Source organism: Colossoma macropomum, unplaced genomic scaffold (genome assembly GCF_904425465.1).
Source record: "Colossoma macropomum unplaced genomic scaffold, Colossoma_macropomum, whole genome shotgun sequence".
In the NCBI taxonomy this organism is placed as follows: domain Eukaryota; kingdom Metazoa; phylum Chordata; class Actinopteri; order Characiformes; family Serrasalmidae; genus Colossoma; species Colossoma macropomum.
Genome location: NW_023494802.1, coordinates 25380476 through 25399689, shown reverse-complemented (window position 1 = coordinate 25399689; position 19214 = coordinate 25380476). Strand labels below are relative to the sequence as shown.

Sequence of the window (19214 nt, the reverse complement as noted above, 5' to 3'; positions counted from 1 at the left end):
TGTCGCGTTGCTCTATGTGTGGGGGGCAGTTTTAGTCATACACAAGAAAAGATGTTAAATTCCTTGTGCTTTTGGTAGGGGACTTCCAACGGTGGCTAACCTCTCGCTGTCAGATGCAAGTACTCATACCTAACAACCTAGCCAGGTACTTAACAATACTAACAAAGATGCCTTTGTGAGCAATTCACAAGGGGTCTCAAGTGGGCACCTTCCTTCATCAGTGTCTCATAGAATTAAGCCCACGACGCCTCCAGAAAGGTCACCAGCAGTGTCTGGCATTTCAATATCAGAGACAACAACAGATACACTCCAAGATACGCCCAAGCATTGCTAAAGGGCTTCCCCACAACAAGCATGTTTGAATGCCAGTCCATCTGTGTTCTTCAGCTATACTTTGCTATTTTTGCTAGTGGCTCTAAGTATGCCATCCTCAGCCAAATTGTGCCCCATAGATTTAGACTTCTTTAAGTTTTATGGCCTCTTCGGCTATACCCATGCCCTGTTGATGCAGGCTCTAGAAATGCCAAAATCTAGAACATCTTGTAAAGTATATTTAGCAAGATCTATGACTCAATTCTTATGCAGGACCAAATAACTTCTAGAGATGATAAACATATATCAATACTACACAGAATAAAAATCTGGATGCAAGATAGTGGAAGTGACTAATGGAGACAGTAATTTTTGAAAATTAAAGATTTGTCATTTGGGTGAAAAATATTTATTTTTATAATTACTGTGAAACATTCAGCGACAACTACATTTACATGAATACATGTTGCAAATTATCTTTACGGTTTCTGAATGTTCGGTACAAATTTAAATACAATCCAGCGAAAAATAAGCAAATCACAAAAATGATTAGAAGGACCAAATTTCAAAAATTCATAAAAATAAAGGTACTTGAAGTAGAACTATGGGATTCTGTAAGGTGCAATGCATTTAAAAGAAGTTTTCACATGTTATTTTTTTTTTTTCAAGAAAATCCATGACATGAACTGGGATGACTAGGTAAGTTGGCAGGGAATGACCCACATACCTGGCCATGGAAGAGCTACGTTATTATATTCAGCATGCCAGGACACCTGGAATTGATTTCAAGTGTAGGCTTTGCATCTGTTGCTGTCCAAAGACCTATCACTGCCATATCGCTACATATCACCCATCTGTCAAGCACATTGGAGGAATAGTGTTATGATGTGGTCATGTATGACAGCCAATAGAACCGGTTTCCTTTACTGAAGATGTGACTGCTGAAAAAAGCAGTGGAAGCAGTGAATTCTGAAGTGTATCAGGCTATATTATCTGCTCAGATTCAGCAAACTACTTCAAGACTCATTTGACTGTGCTTTACAGTGCGCACTGTGAAAGCAACCCGTGCATTTTTTAAAGACCAAACAGTGGAATGTTCTGCAGTGACCAAGTTAATCACCTGACCTCAATCCAATTGACCATGAATTTCAATTAATAAAGGCAAAACTGAAGGTAAAATGCCCCAAGATCAAGCAGGAACTGAAGACAACTGCAACATCTGTCTATTGATGCTAGACTTCATTGACTGTATGATTTATAATAATTTATGATTGTCAAATTACTTTTGAGCCTCTAAAAACAGGGGCTATTTATGAAAAAGGTTATAATTCCTACACTCTTCACATGATTTGGATGTAAATACCCTCAAATGAAAGTCTGTAGTTTGAGCTTATGTCAATTATTTAAATAGCAATATTTATGGACCTGGATGTATGTGGTAAGTGCTGTTAGTAAAATGTGTGACTGCCCCAGACTGAATACATCTTAGCTAGTCATCAAGTGTAGAGCTTCGTTTTAACACTTTCAGCTTCATTCAGAGTGACATAGACTTATCACTTTCATCACTGACTAGAAATAATTCTCTGCCTCACAGAATCAGCTCCCCCATGGAGCTGGCTTCACTGGGATTAATTTGACCTGGCTTACCCCTTTTAAGATTGTATCTCCCAGCTGCTCTCTCTGGTTTTGCCAGCTTGTCCCTATGGATCGTTTTCCTCAGTGACCCTGAGGTGTCTTTTCTCCCTGATATGTCAGATTGTCCTTGGTCTGAGCTGTGTTGCATTGAGATTTTCAGTATGATTTCCTCAGTATGTGCCATCCTGATTCAGCCTGTGCCAGGCAAATGTATTTTTACTTCTTCATTGTTGATACTGATTTAACTAATTGCAGGCAAGTAATATATATATATCTGCTGATATGTTATTGGTATTTTAGCTCCTTAAATTTGATATCGGTCACAAAATGTTCATTCATATGGTGCTAGTAAGCATTGAACAGGAAGGTTTTGAGCAGTGATTTGGTAGAGAATATATACAGAAAGAAAGTATATACAGAGGAAGAAAATATATACAGAACAAATATACACAAAATATACAGAGACAGGAGGGACCTCTCTGCTTTGTACGAATATGTTGAACAGGAAGAATATATGTATGTATGTATGCATGTATGTATGTATGTATGTATGTATGTATGTATTAATGTGACTTGGAGATATTGTCCATAGCAGTGATATTACATCGTCACTGTCCAAAGAAAAAACATTATCTCCAGAACAGTAACTTTACAGGAGCAGTCAAAAACACTCTTAACTTTCAATGTAAATTAATGTAAAGAGGTTTTATTCCAAGTGATTTTAGAGCATTTCTATTGGTCCATTAATCATGAAATTTCCACGCAGCTGATATGTTGAAATTATGTGTGTGTGTGTGTGTGTGTGTGTATATATGTATATATATATGTACATATATATATATATATATATATATATATATATATATATATATATATATATATATATATATGTATGTGTGTGTGTGTGTGTGTGTGTGTAAATATATGTATGTATTTGTTTTTTTAAGTGACTTAGACATATTTTTTGTAGCAGTGATATATAATAAATAAACAAAGTTTTGTGAAACAAAGTGAAATGGTAATAGAGACCCAGAGCTTCACAGCGTGTTCCGAAGCCTGACCGCCTGTGGGCAGAAACTGTTCATTATACACAATTGTTTTAGCCTGGATGCTGCGATATCTCTTGTCTGATGGCTGTATGGTGAACAGGCCATGTGCTGGGTGACTACTGTCTAACCAGATCTTTTGGATTTTCCTCAGGCAACGGGACTGATAGATGTCCTGTAAGGCTGTTAGTTTGTTGCCTATGATGGATTCTGCCATTCTCATCACTCCCTCAAGGGCCTTACGGTCGCAGGCGGTGCAGGTGCTGTACCAGACAGTGATGCAGCCCTGTGGGAGCATCCTCTGTAGAAGCTGGTGAGCATGTCAGAAGGCACTCCAAACTTCCTGAGTACACATCCCTGGGGAGCTCAGAGTCAGTGTGGAAGAGAAGCTGTTTCTTACTTTTACCAACCCTGTGTCTGCTCGTCAGGAAGTCCAGTATTCGGATACAGAGATGAAAGTTCAAACCCAAGTCTGTGAGCTTAGGGATGCGTTTGGCAGGGATGATGTGTTGAATGCTGAGCTGTAATCTTTAAGTGTTCTTTCTCTGTGATCTATGTGTTCTTTCTGTCCAAGTGTGTTCTTTCTGTCCGTCAATTTTTTGTCAATTTTTTGTCAATTTTTTTGTCAATTTTTTGACAAATAGAAATGACTCAGGAGTAGCTTTCATACTCATGGCAGGCCAAAATCCTATTTTTTTCCTGGCTACTTTTTACCATGCATTTGCTTGACTGCTGCTGTGTGTCTGGTGTGTAAAGGACCTACAGGAGGTAGGAAAACAGAAAGAGGGAGAGACAGAGAGAAAAAGAAGAGAGAGAGGGAAAGGGGTGCAAGAAAATAGAAATGAAATTCCTTCCAATGCTCCAAGGACCCCACTGCCCTGAAGCCAAATCAGATATTGCAGGGGAAGCACAAAGTTGCAGTGATAGGGGAGAAGAACATAAGACCTCAGTGCCATGCACAGCGAAAGCTGTCATAATGAAACGCTTATGACTGAGGTTGTAAAAACAAGAGATTTGAAGCGAATGTCTGGAGAGGCCTGAGTGGGGAGCCCATGATTAGCCCCATTTCCCTTCCCCACAGCCATTCAGATTCCGAGCTGCCCTTGTTCACCAGCTTTACTCAGGAGGTTCACTTGCCCTCCCAACCCCCCCCCCCAAAACCCAGTTGGGCCAACGAGTGCGTTTGTCTGCGATGCACAACATGATTGTCCCCTAATGGAGTGATTTCAACAAGTCTCTCCAAGGCTTTTGGGGTTTAACCTTCTGCTACTAAAACACAAGTTTGTATTCTCCTCTGTAGAGCTACAAAGCTGAGCTAAAATTAATTAGTCTGTGTATGCTGTGCATCGTGTCCAGAAGTGTTGTCAGCAGAAATAGGTTTTTAAAGGTGTCAGGTGAAGTTACTAAAACTTTGCAAACTTTTGTTTTTAGTTTCAGAAATGCAGTGACATTTTATGTTTTGTTTGTTTCCTTAGATCCTATGGTTCGCTATTGTCCATAGCTTTTGCTTCCTGCTCAGAGAAAACAACAATAATCAGCTTTTATCTGTGGAAGAGCAGGGCTATTTTTACACTGCTTGTTTTATGCAGTGCTGACAAAAGTCCCTTGCCTTCTGTCTCATTGCTGCTTGGATTCATCCCAGGGGTGCTCCCTAAATCTCTTTCCTCACGCCTCACTGGAAGCTCCTCTGGGGAGCAGCAGATGAGACAAGCAGTGGTGGCGATGTGCTGGACCAGCAGTGGCCATGCATGGGTCTTTCATCTCATTAATTAGCCTGCGATTGTGCTCAAATGGATGCAGATCTCCACTTCAATGGGCTACATATCAAAGGCAGGAATTTGGCGGCTGCTTTATTATTCACAGGAAGACCTAGTTATGTCAAGATTGTGCGAGTGGCGCTTGTAGCAACAGTGGGGGTGACTGGCACAGGAGAGGCTAGGCCATCTAGGGCCTAAAATGATTAAACAGGGTGGAGGCTGAGACATGCCTGGTGTTCTCTAGAGACTTTTTTTCTTTCTCTCTCTTTTTTTCATGTCATCCTCCTTCTCTTTTTCACTTACTCTGCTGTATGTTCTGCCACAAAGTATGAAAAGATGTGACACTGATCTGCTGAATCTCCAGGGGGTAAGTGCTTGTCATGTAGTTGTTTACTTCATTCTAACATAGGCAAACCTAGCACTTACTTTTCCCTCTTACTAATGACAGACCCCCAACAGGTACTGGGTGCAAGGACAGAAATACACTAGGGGGGGGGCAGTGACAACAACATCAGCATATCTCCCGAGATTGGCTGTCCACACAGCTTTTGGCTGCCATCCTGTTATGTGAGCAGTGGAGTGGCAAGAGAAAGATGATTAATTTCACCAAGGAATCTGTCTCGCTGAACAAGCTGAATGAATTTTTGTGTACCAGGTTCTTTTCCCTCCTCTTCCCAGTAAGGTGCAGACTGTGAAGCCAGCAGGTGCCACAGAACATCTTGGATGCCCTCCAGAAAGAGGTGCTCACACAGGATGGAGCTGCTTGTCCTGAGCCTTGCTGATAGACAGCCCTTATTCCTATAGAGCCCATAAAGCTTTGGTGTCCTCTAGCCAGATCCCAGTGCATTCACTAAACCAAGCAGAACAAGACATACTCCTATCTGTGGTTATTCTGTAAAGGAGCCTTGCTCCAGGCACTTCCAAAATGCATCTGTACATTTTCAGCAATTTTTCCTTGTCTCTGGTTACATAAAAAGCCCCCTAATTGTATTTTAGGCTGTAGTAATTCTAAAACTTTTAATATTTCAACAGAATGACCCTGTCACAGTTATTGTGTGAACAGCCAGATAAGGTCTGAAGATAATAACTTGCTGCATTACAGAGAGGAAAACAACACATGAAAATGGTCTTTTGTTGATCATTTTGATGTCAAGGTGTGGATTGTACAGGAGTGACCTCATAGTCAGCACATTATTCCAGGCAGAGAGGGCTCTAATTAAATTGATTTCAGCCTCATCTGGAAATTGTCCTTCGGTTGATTTAATTAGCCAAATGTCTCCTCTTCCAAGCCAGAATAAATGGATTTTCAAAATCTGAGATTTGATTGGTCACCACAGTGCCTGGCTGGATGATGCCAGTGGTTTCATGACAAAGCAGCTGTGAGTCACACGTTTAAATCTCTGCAGGTATTTCTTGCAGGGTGAAGGGTGTCCACTTGCAGCCTGTGCCTGCTGCATCATGAAAGGAGTGTTATAAAAAGCAGCGTCATACGGGAGTCAGTTGCACTTGAGATTTGGTGCTTTGGATAATTATTTGACAAAAATGAAAGTCCATGAAATAAGTGAGTGTCTAAAGCTTTATTTTACATATTTTCTCATTGGGAATATTATATTCAAATACTGCTTGTTTAAAAATTTGAACACCCAAGTAGCAAAATTAGTTGAATTCCTATTGGTGGGACAAAACTGTTACTTGCACTCGCATTGAAAATGGGACTGTTCTCTGAGTATGTCTCAAATTATGACTGTCCACCACAGACCACTGCCTTACAGCCAATAGTTATGTCCAAGTCCAAAGCAGTGGACCAAGTCCAAATGCCCCATCAAGATCTTTCAGTGGCAGTGTATTAGATAGGAGCTGTGTTTAGAGTGCAGAGAGCAGCAATATTTTGTGAACAGTGCATAATTTAATTAGCAGCCAGTGTAGTGCTGATACAGTAGGGTTAATATGGTCAGACAGATGATTGTGATGTGATTGAAAAGGGCAGACCAGTTTTAATTTCCTTGACTACGGCAGTGAGTCACCTTGTTGTGAACCCTGGTCCATGGTCCACGTTAATCATAGTTCATCCATTTCCTAACATTTAGACAGACAACAAGGTGGTGTTACATAAGTTAAGGCCCCTATGTTGTGCCGTTACCTAATGCTGCCATTATCTACTGTCTGGAGCAGGAGCAGTAGATATGGTCTACTGTGTCAACTCAAATACTATAGACTCATATGGGATTCTACCACATAGGTAACAGATGGACTGTAACCATTTGAAGATGTTGTACTTCACTGCACTGGTGTTGTACAGAAGTTACTAGCACATTTAATGTGATCCAAATTCAAGGTCTGTTTGGTTGAATACATAATGTATTGATTTAAATTTGTTGCATAAATATGATGTGATGTTTTAATGCATCTGGATCTACGAAGGACAAAGCCTGTCAGAAGAGTCTGTGCAGTAAAGTGAGGCCTGCTGTGATGGTGTGGTATGACCCCTAGATGTGATTAAGCAAGAGTGACCCAGTGTCTCTCTCCTAATAAAGTGAGCTGACTACAGGGACAGCAATAAGCTTGTACCTGGTTGGCTGCGGTTGAGTTTTAGATCTGCCCGCAAGAGGAATTGGATTTGTTTTTGTTTTGTCATCCCCTCACTTTGTCTCTCCTGACACGTTTATGAGGCAAAGTGGACAGAGGCGCTGCAGATAGGTCAGCTCTTAACTCCTCTACGACATAGAAGAGAATTGTGGGCCCTGTGCCAAGGTGCTAGTGGGTAACAGATATCAGACTGACTGCATCTATCTGCACAGCTTTCAAAAAACTGGCACTCTTCTTGCCTTACATATACATATATGTGTGTGTGTGTGTGTGTGTGTGTATATATATATATATATATATATATATATATATATATATATATATATATATATATATATATATAATATATGTTAGAACGTATTTATTATATGGTTCATATAAACCTGAAGCTCACTGAATGCAGAGTGAACATGAAATAAAGTGAACACGGTTTCTAATTTTCGTCACTGATGTTCAGTAAGAGTAAGAGTGGCTGCTTGTTCTCGCTATCACTCTTGTATCGTTAAGTATCATCTTGTTTTGAGGGTAACTAGGGCTTCCCTCTATGCTGTTTCTGATTTATCCATAGTTTTCTCAGGAGTACTGTCTAAGGTAGTCTGTTGAATTACTGGTATTGGCAGCATAAGTGTAGTGTTTTGCTTAGAAATGAAACCTCATACTCGAGTGATAAACAAATTCACTGTGGCACTGTGGCATTAAAGAACTTTGTTTTTTTTTTCCAAGAAAGCCATTAGACATTTAAAAGATTTTGAGTGAGAGGGTTACACTTGTAGAGTCACTGCTAGCAACTTACAGTGCTTGCGCAGCTAGGCTTCAGGCTGAAACTACGAATGATTTGAAGTTTGAAGTGTGTATATGTCAAACCTTGTTTCCTAAAAATGTTTACTTTCTATTTATATTGGTCCTCTCATCATAGAGCATTCTCACAATGTAAGGGGTAGCCAGCAGTGGATATCCCTCAGGCCTTGTAGGAAACAAAATGATGAAATGATTAAATTTTCCAAACAGAATTTTTTTCACTGTGGTATCTAGGTAGATAGAGCCAAATATGCTCGCCCATTGATTTGACCTTCAGGAGCTGAACTAGTATGTCCTAACATGTCAGATCAAACCAGTAGTAGAATCAACCAATCATGCTTTGATTTCCAATAGGAGGGACCAACTTTGAGAAATAATAACACTCTAAACCTTAAAGTCCTAGATACATCACAGGCTGTGAATACAAGTGGGAGCCTGACCAGTATGTTTCAATCAGATGTTAGAAATGGGGAAACAGTGGGTTCTGTATGCCCTGAAGGAGTCACTGTAAACTGCTAATATACGCTATATTGCCAAAAGTATTTGCTCGTCTGCCTTCACATGCATATGAACTTGAGTGACATCCCATTCTTAATCCATAGGGTTTAATATGATGTCGGCCCACCCTTTGCAGCTATAACAGCTTCAACTCTTCTGGGCAGGCTTTCAACAAGGTTTAGGAGTGTGTTTATGGGAATTTTTGACCATTCTTCCAGAAACACATTTGTGAGGTCAGACACCGATGTTGGACGAGAAGGCCTGGCTCACAGTCTCCACTCTAATTCACCCCAAAGGTGTTCTATCGGGTTGAGGTCAGGACTCTGTGCAGGCCAGTCAAGTTCTTCCACACCAAACTCGCTCATCCATGTCTTTATGGACCTTGCTTTGTGCACTGGTGCGCAGTCATGTTGGAACAGGAAGGGGCCATCCCCAAACTGTTCCCACAAAGTTGGGAGCATGAAATTGTCCAAAATCTCTTGGTATGCTGAAGCATTAAGAGTTCCTTTCACTGTAACTAAGAGGCTCCTGAAAAACAACCCCACACCATTATCCCCCTCCACCAAACTTTACACTTGGCACAATGCAGTCAGACAAGTACCGTTCTCTGCCAAAGCCAGACTCATCCATCAGATTGCCAGACAGAGAAGCGTGATTTGTCACTCCAGAGAACACGTCTCCATTGCTCTAGAGTCCAGTGGCAGCGTGCTTTACACCACTGCATTCGACTCTTTGCATTGCTCTTGGTGATGTAAGGCTTGGATGCAGCTGCTCGGCCATGGAAACCCATTCCATGAAGCTCTCTATGCACTGTTCTTGAGCTAATCTGAAGGCAACATGACATTTGGAGGTCTGTAGCAATTGACTCTACAGAAAGTTGGCGACCTCTGCGCACTATGCGCCTCAGCATCCGCTGACCCCACTCTGTCATTTTACATGGCCTACCACTTCGTGGCTGAGTTGCTGTCATTCCCGATCACTTCCACTTTGTTATAATACCACTGACAGTTGACTGTGGAATATTTAGTAGCAAGGAAATTTCACAACTGGACTTGCACAGGTGGCATCCTATCACAGTACCATGCTGGAATTCACTGAGTTCCTGAGAGCGACCTATTCTTTCACAAATGTTTGTAGAAGCAGTCTGCATGCCTAGGTGCTTGGTTTTGTACACCTATGGCCATGAAAGTGATTGGAACACCTGAATTCAATGATTTGGATGGGTGAGTGAATACTTTTGGCAATATAGTGTATATTTGAGCTTTAAGTAAAACTTACAAAGTCTTTTTAAAGGTTCAAATGTCCATGTTTTATCTAGAACAGCCAAAAATTATTCATGTGAATTCCAGAGAGCTGGGGAGGGGTTCACCACTCTGAACAAGACTGCACAAGCAGATACAATTGTGCTCATAAGTTTACATACCCTGGCAGAATTTGTGATTTTTTGATATTTTTTCAGAGAATAATAATGATAATACAACAAATTTTCTTTTATTCATGGTTAATGGTTGGGTCAAGCCATTTATTATCAAACAATTGTTTTTGCCCTTTTTTAAATCATAATGACAACCGAAACTACCCAAATGACCCTGATCAAAAGTTTACATAGTTTTGGAAGTTTTGGCATGATAACATACACACAAGTTGACACACACAGGTTTAAATGGCTACTAAAGGTAACCATCCTCACCTGTGATCTTTTTGCTTGTAAATCAGTGTGTGTGTATAAGGAGTCAGTAAGTTACTCGGCTCCTGACAGACCCCTGCATGTTTCGTCCAGTGCTACCACTGATGTTGTTGGATTACGAGACATGGGGAAAGCAAAATTATCAAAGGATCTGCGGGAGAAGATAGTTGAACTTTATAAAACAGGAAAAGGATATAAAAAGATATCCAAAGAACTGAGAATGCCAATCAGCAGTGTTCAAACTCTAATTAAGAAGTGGAAAATGAGGGATTCTGTTGAAACCAAGCCAAGGTCAGGTAGACCAACAAAAATTTCAGCTACAACTGCCAGGAAAATTGTTTGGGATGCAAAGAAAAAGCCACAAATAACGTCAGCTGACCTACAGGACTCTCTGAAAAAAGTGGTGTGGCTGTTTCAAGATGCACAATAAGGAGGCACTTGAAGAAAAATGGGCTGCATGGTCGAGTTGCCAGAAGAAAGCCCTTACTACGCCAATGCCACAAAGCAGCCCGCTTACAATATGCCAAACAGCACAGAGACAAGCCTCAAGATTTCTGGAACAAAGTTATTTGGAGTGAATTGAACTTTTTGGCCACAAACATAAACACTATGTTTGGAGAGGAGTCAACAAGGCCCATGATGAAAAGTACACCATCCCTACTGTACAACACGGAGGTGGATCGCTGATGTTTTGGGGATGTGTGAGCTACACAGGCACAGGGAACTTGGTCAAAATTGATGGCAGGATGAATGCAGCATTTTATCAGAAAATACTGGAGGAAAATTTGCACTCATCAGCCCGGAAGCTGCGCATGGGACGCACTTGGATGTTCCAACATGTCAATGATCCAAAACACAAGCCCAAGTCGACCTGTCATTGGCTACAGCAGAAAAAAGTGAAGGTTCTGGAGTGGCCATCTTTGAGCCACTGTGGGGAGATCTCAAACTTGCAGTTCATGCAAGACAACCCAAGACTTTACAGGTACTGGAGGCATTTTGCCAAGAAGAATGGGCAGCTTTACCATCTGAGAAAATAAAGTGCCTCATCCACAACTACCACAAAACACTTCAAGCTGTCATTGATGTTAAAGGAGGGAATACACGGTATTAAGGACTAGGGTATGTAAACTTTTGATCAGGGTCATTTGGGTAGTTCCTGTTGTCATTATAATTTAAAAAAGGGCAAAAACAATTGTTTGATAATAAATGGCTTGACCCAACCACTAACCATGAATAAAAGAAAATTTGTTGTATTATCATTATTATTCTCTGAAAAAATATAAAAAAATAATAAATTCTGCCAGGGTATGTAAACTTATGAGCACAACTGTATTGCAACAGTTACATTTCTCAACGTAAAACAGCAAAGAGCTTGAGGAATTCATCATCTATGGTACATAGTATTATTAGAAGGTTCAGATAATCTGGAGAAATCTTTGTATGCAAGGAAAAACCAATATTGGCTGGCCGTGATCTTTGGGCCCTCAGGTGGCACTGCATTACAAACAGACATGGTTCTGTAGTGGAAATCACTGCATAGGCTCAGGAACACTTCTGAAAACAGGACAAACAGGATACAGAAACACCGTCACCTTCTCTGGGCCTGAGCTCATTTAAGATGGCCTGAGGTGAAGTGGAAAGGGCCCTGTGGTCCGATGAATCAAAAAATGAAATTCTTTTTGGAAATCATGCGTGGCGTGTCCTACGGGCTAAAGAGAAGAGGGACCATCTGGCTTGTTATCAGCTCACAGTTCAAAAGCCTGCATCCATGATTGTATGGGGATGCTTAAGTGCACATGTAATGGGTGACTTGCTCATCTGTGAAGGCACCATTAATGCTGGATGATATTTACAGGTTTTTGAGCAACATATGCTGCCATCCAGATGATGTTTTTTTTTTTTTCTTTCAGGAAAGGCCTTGCTTATTTCAGCAAGACAATGACAAATCACATACTGCATGAAAAATCACTTTTGGCACTAACATTTTTCAGTTTCAACATTTGCCATGTTGTCTTCATACTATTCTCTATTAAATATAGGGTTTAAATAATTTGCAAATCCCTGCATTCAGTTTTTATTTACATTTTGTACAGTGGCTCAACTTCTTTTGAAACAGGACTGCGAAGGTATGTAATTTTGTGCGAGAAGCCAAAATTATAATTTTAATGTATGTTAGTATAAAGAGATTTTCTTGACCAAATCTATCCATCAAGCGAGTAAAAGATGTGAAAGATATTTACTTAACTGAAACCCAGTATTCCAGTGCCCTATCCAGTATTTAATAAGAAGACATGTTACACTTCCTTGTGCTCTGGTATGTCCAGTTAAAGTGTTTCCCTTCTGCTGTGCACTGATAGGTGAAGCATGCAGTTTCTGACGTAGGATCCTTTTGCTTGTCTCCCTTCCCCCCACTCATCCCCACTGCAGAGAATCTCAGCTCTGTTTGGCAAGTGTTCTGGAAGGACTGGCTAAGGGAGAGGATTCAGCGTCCTTGGACTTTTATCAGCCTCTGTTCATTAATGAGCCGCATCCTGTGGGGACAGTGCTGAATGGGGTGATGGCGAGACAATGCTCTACAAGTCCCAAACTGCTTAGTTGTTTCATCACCCAGCTACCCTTGGGGAGAAGTACGACCTCTGCATCTTTAAAGGCAATCAATAGTTTACCTCTGGCTTCTTCACTTTCTCAGTTTTAAATTGTTAAAGAACTGCTGACTGAGTTTTCCTGCTTCCTGAGAGTTCTTTCTGGAAATCACAGAATTTTAGCTATCATGACCCAGGCTTTTGACCCAGATAGACCACTCCCAGGCGAGGTTATAAAAGCCTTTAAACAGTCTAATTTCTTAAAAATACTTTTGTTCCAGTAGTCAGAGCTTTAGCTGACTGTGTATATGTAAGTGGGTTGGAAGGTCCTTTGCTCCCCCAACTGTGGTCTGTCTCCTCTTCATTAGCAAAGTGGTGCTGTCTAGGAGCCAGGTAGTGCGTTCCCACATCACTTGCAGAGAAGGAGACCCATTAATCACAGGCCTCTCGCACTGGGGCCAGGGAGATCATTTGGCCCTGAAGTACAAGGGTACAACCAGGTCACACTCCCTTGACCTCACATCAATACGGCTTGTGAGGAGGCGAGGAAGAGTATTACGGGATGGGATGGGGCAGGACAGAAAGAAGAAGTCGAAGCTGAGGGGAGGTTGGGGGTGTGGCTGATGTTATAGCCCGAAGTCCATTTGTTTAGTGCTGCTTGAACCTTGTAGCCCACTTGTTCAAGTAGAGGTACAGAAGCTATGGCATTAAATGGCTGTATTCTGTAGTGCTGAGTGGCACTGACCGCTGAGCCACTGCTGAAAGCACATGGAGTGTGGAGACTAAGAGCAGACTCTGAGAAGGAAATCATGTACTGAGGGTAATGTAAGCGACAAAAAGAAAGGCAAAATGGGTGCATTATTATGGGTGCATACCTTTCACAATTGTTACATAATCGCCTGATCACAATTATTTGAGCTGATCACAATTATATTCCTCTCTTGTTAGCTTTCACGATCATATGTTTGTCATAACGAACAGCTTTAACTGGGTGTATTTTCATTCATTAAGTTGAGGCAAATGAATGTAAGCAACTTATGACTGATGCTGTAGATGGAATTGTTGAGTACTGTTTGTTTGTTTGAGCTCTGTGACAGTCATCACTTTGGAGTTCCTAAGTATTGACAACTAGGAAGCAAAATAGCTAACTTTGCCACTTTAGGCTTGTACTAATAGTTGCATACAAATTACAAAACATCTGGTTAAATTGTTAAGTGCAATTGTTTATATGGTAATTAATTGTCAGCAATTTTTTCAATCATTCTATTTTACACTAAATTACACATTTTAAGCAACTTGCTAACAGCAACTTCCTCTGCCAGTTATGTTACTGCTGCGCACTGGGTTTTTTTTTAGTGTTATGCATGTTGTCTGCTAGAGCACATTGAGTTTAGTGGAAGCCTGTTCACCACTGCATGTAATATGTTGCTGGCAGGGCAATTTGCAGTTCAGTTTTCACAACATAGTAAAATACATATCATGGAGAGACAATGTATGACTTTTATGAGAAGATGTATTACATTCTTTCATTTTTTTACTGCAAAGATGAAAACTGGGTGCAGTACTCAGTCATGCTGTCAGAATGATAGGAAATTACCTGTTTTATTGGACCATGTAAAACCTACTATTAAAGAAGCAGCCATGCCTCTCTCTTACCCAGCACTACCCCTTGTTTTATCTATGAGCAAAGTTTCAGTGCTGTTGCTAACTCAAGGGAATTGTCTTTTATGTTTCAGATCCTGGTGAACTCTATTAACCAGCCTGCTCTGCTGTATGAAAATGTGGCTGTGAGTGAAGGGAATTCCATTCTGAGAGACATGCTCTTCAGCCCAGACCATCAATATATATACACACTCACAGACAAAAAGGTGAGACTCTAGCGCAGACATGCAACACAACACATCAATATCCAGACACATACATTTTTCACTATTTAATCTAAGCTCATTCTGGTCTGTGGAATTTGAATATTGGAGTGGTTCTTGAATCTTAAAAAAGCTCTAAAAAAGTTTTTAGCATACATTAGTGGTACTGGGTAAAACAACATAATCTGAAGAATCTAAATGATGGCGTTATTTGCACTTGAAGTTGTAATTTTTCATGTTAATTTTTTCCTTCCTTATGTTGTACTTGAGGCACCACTTCATCTCTACTAAATATATGTGGTGAGATGTGTGTATGTGCAAGCTTTCATGTAAAAGATGCACACAGCACTCATGATAGACCGTCAATATGTGTAAACACACACAGCGCCTCTAGTAATACGCCACTTATCAAAGATGATTGGGAATGGAGGCCTCTCTAATCCTTTCTGATGGAAAAAAAATGTGAACCAGCTCCTCTCCTAATTGGAGAGCCTTCTCTCCTGGACTCATTAAAGGGCAGTTCCTTTATCAAGACTAATTAATGCTCATTAACAGGAACCTCAAAAACACTAACCGGTATTGGTCACAAATTTCATATCCGTTGGGTACCATTCTGCATGGTTTGTATAAACTTCATGGTTTTTATCAACTTGCAGGTAAAATGCCAAACTTAAATACTCCCCCAACACAAGAGACAAGCTAATCTGGGCTCAAGCTTATCTGAAATGGACTGGTGCACAGTGAAAACGTATATTGTCCTTTAACGAGTCCAACTTTCAGATTGTTTTTTAAAATAATGGACATTGTGTTCTCTAGGCCAAAAAAGAAGAGGACCGTCCAGATTGTTACTATAATGTAAAGTCTGCCTTCTAGATTCTTTTTTTTTCAGGGACACCCATGCTTATTTCAACATGTCAACTTAAAGCTGCATTGCACGTGTTACAACAGCGTGGCTGCATAATCAGAGAGTGGGGGTTCTAGACTGGCCTGTCTGCAGTCCAGAACTGTCTCCTATTGAAAATGAGAACAAAGGCCCTGTACAGCTGCATGGATGAAGACTTGTGTAACAGAAGAATGGTAAAAAAAAACAAAAAAAAAAATGCACTTTCAAAACTGGATCAGTTTGTCTTCAGTCCCCAAATGATTATTAAATGCTGGTAAAAGGAAAAATGATGTAACACAGTGGTAAACCTGCTCCTGTCCCAACTTTTTTGGAATGTGTTGCAGGCATTCCAAGTGATGAATAAACATGTAGTTACAACTCCATTTCCAGAAAAGTTGGGATGCTGTGTAGAATGTAAATAAAAATAGGATGCAATGATATGCAAATCATGTAAACCATATTTTAAAGAAAAATACTACAAAGACATCATTTCAAATGTTGAAACTGAAACCTTTTATTGGTTTTTGAAAAATATATGCCCATTTTGAAATTGATGCCAACAACACATTCCAAAAAAGTTGGGAGGGGGGAAAATTTACCACTGTGTTTCATCACCTCTTCTTTTAACAACACTCTGTAAGCGTTTGGGAACTGAGGAGACCAGCTGCTGTAGTTTTGAAAGTAAAATGCTTTCTCGTAATTGTTTGATACAGGATTTCAGCTTCTCAACAGTTCGGGGTATCCTTTGTCATATTTTTCATTTCATAATGCGGTAAATGTTTTCAGTGGTAACAGGTCTGGACTGCAGGCAGGCCAGTTTAGCACCTGGACTCTTAATACAGAGCAATGCTGTTGTAAAACATGCAGAATGTGGTTTGACATTGTCTTGCTGAAATAAGCAAAGCCTGCCCTTTCAGAAGTGTTCCTGAGCCCATGCAGTGATTTCCTCTACAGATGTTTGTTTTTAATGCAGTGTCGCCTGAGGGCCCAAAGATCACGCCCAGCAAATACTGTTTTTTGGCTTTGTCCCTTGCATACAGAGATTTCTTCAGATTTTCTGAATGTTTTAATGTTATTATGTTCAGTAGATGATGAAAAACAAAAGTTCTTTGCTATTTTACATTGAGAAACATTATTCTTGAATTGTTGCACTATTTGCTTGTGCAGTCTTTCACAAAGTGGTGAACTCCTCCTCATCTTTACTTCTAAAAGACTCAGCCTCTCTGGGATGCTCTTTTTATACCCAATCATGTTACTGACCTGTTGCCAATTGACCACCAGGTTTTTTTTTTTAGCATTCCATAATTTTTTACCAGCCTTTTGTTTTCTTCGTCCCAACTCTTGTGTTGTTGGCATCAAATGCAAAATGGGCATATATTTTTCAAAAAACAATACAATTTCTCAGTTTTAACATTTGATTTGTTGTCTTTGTACTATTTTCAACGAAATATAGGGTTTAAAGTATTTGCAATTGTTGCATTCTGTTTTTATTTACATTTTGCACAACGTCACAACTTTTCTGGAAATGGGGTTGTACACATTCATATAGTTCATATAGTAAAACACAAAATGTTGCATTTGGTACCATTTTCAATTTATTACAGGTCGAATAAAATTTACTAACCACTGCTTTCTATTTTATTATCATTTCACCTACTGTCCCAATTTTTTTACAATTGGATTTGTACATTAATTATATAGGATGCATCCTCAGGCCTTTTCATTTTATGGTGGTTTACATAAGGAGACACCAAATGAGTGCTGAATGTTCAACTTTTTTTTTTTTTTTACTTTTTTCATACTGGGTTAAAGTCATTACACCCTTGATATTTTCAGGTTCAGTAAAAACTTTTGATTCTGACGTTAAGATTCAATTCATTATTCAAGATTTTTGGATTAAAATATCTTAATTCTAAACAGCTATAATTATATACTACACATCGTCTGGCTCAGAAAAATAAAGATTTTATTAAAAAAAATGCGAAGCAGCACATCCTTCTGCAAAATAGTGATGTAAAAGAGCAACACAAGATATAGATTATAAGATGCAGAAAATGTAAGAAATAGATAAACAACAATGTAGCAGATGGGGAAAATGAGCAAATGAGTTCAAACTTACTGTACAGCAAGAGGCCCAGAGTACTGAATTGTACTGAACTGTATTAGTGCCACTAATCAGAGGGCTTTAGGAATATGTCCTGTGCACAGTCAACATGGTGGAGCTGCTGATGAATGGCAGGAAGCAAGTGTATACTGAAAACTATATGATTTCCATTTATTAGTTAATTACAATCATTAGTGTAGTTAGAAACAAGTGAGTCTTGGTTGAGTTGTGGTTTGTGAGAGGAGGAAGAAGGGACACATCAGCAACACGACTGGGCATTGGGTTCAGATTTCTGCTGCCGTATATAGTTGTTCAGTTGAAACAACGGTTGCCCACCTACTGAACCTGAATCTATTTATTGTTCATTCAGAAGAGTCTGTACTACAGTACAATATGCTGCATTCTGAGGGAGAGGGCTCTAGGGGCTGTAGATACAGGCTATGAAAAAAATTTAATCAGCCTTCTGTCAAGCTTATCCTTTCTAATGACTGTGCTTCTTAACAAATATGTATTGTCACACACACACACACACACACACACACACACACACACACACACACACACACACACGCACCCACACATTATACGTAAATACCTCTGCTGCACCAGCATTCTGTAATTTGTCAGCAATTAGGGATAATCGTCTTTAATGTGTCCAAAGCTTTACAGAGAAGATGCTGTAATTGATATAAATAGGTTGCATTTGAGTGATTCTGACATCGGAGATGAGCAAGAAAGTATAGAGGAAGGGCACAGTAGATGAGAAGTCCCTCATCATTTTTCCACATTAATGGTTACTGTATACTGTACTTCAAATGGACATGCAGTGACTTAAGCGTATGGAGCTCATGTGACTAGCTGGTATAGATTTTTTTATATTGGCCCTGCTATATTGGTTGTGCTTTATTTTGATGGTTCCTTATAGCATGTACAGATGCTCAAGTGGTTAACAAACTACCTATTGTTGATCATTAGCAGTGTTAGGGTTAGAGGTAGGTTTAGCTTGGGTTAGATATAGATTTTAGTTTTAGTTAGAGTAAGTGTTAGGATTAGGAAAAGGTTCATTTAAATATATATTTAAATTGAATTCCATTTAAAAGCAAGGTGAGCATCTACAAGGAGTCTACAATTGACAATTGAAGTAAAATGTAAATTGGAAATCTTGAATTCGACATTAACCCATAAGAGACCCTGGTGACGTATGTGTCACAAACCCTTTAAAAGGTCTTGAAAGTTCCTTATACAGCTTTATACTTTACTTTATCCTCATGAAGTTTCTATGTGACATACATTGAACATCCTGGAAGCAATCATATGACACTTTGTGAATTTGTGAGACAAAACCAGCTAATTTTAAAAGTTTTTTTTTTCTCTAAAGTAAGGTAAGTTCCAACCCATTTAACATGCTGTTAATGCTTTAATAACATGTCCCTTATTGCATCTAACTATTCTGACCCCATT

General features: G+C 39.7%; 1 protein-coding gene across 1 annotated transcript in view; it reads left to right on the top strand.

The window, feature by feature from the left end:
* plxna1a (plexin A1a) overlaps positions 1–19214 on the top strand; it is a 326999-nt gene that overhangs the window by 146822 nt on the left and 160963 nt on the right. The window contains 1 exon segment of the mRNA XM_036590727.1: positions 14638–14769. Within this exon segment, the coding sequence (XP_036446620.1) occupies positions 14638–14769 (132 nt within the window).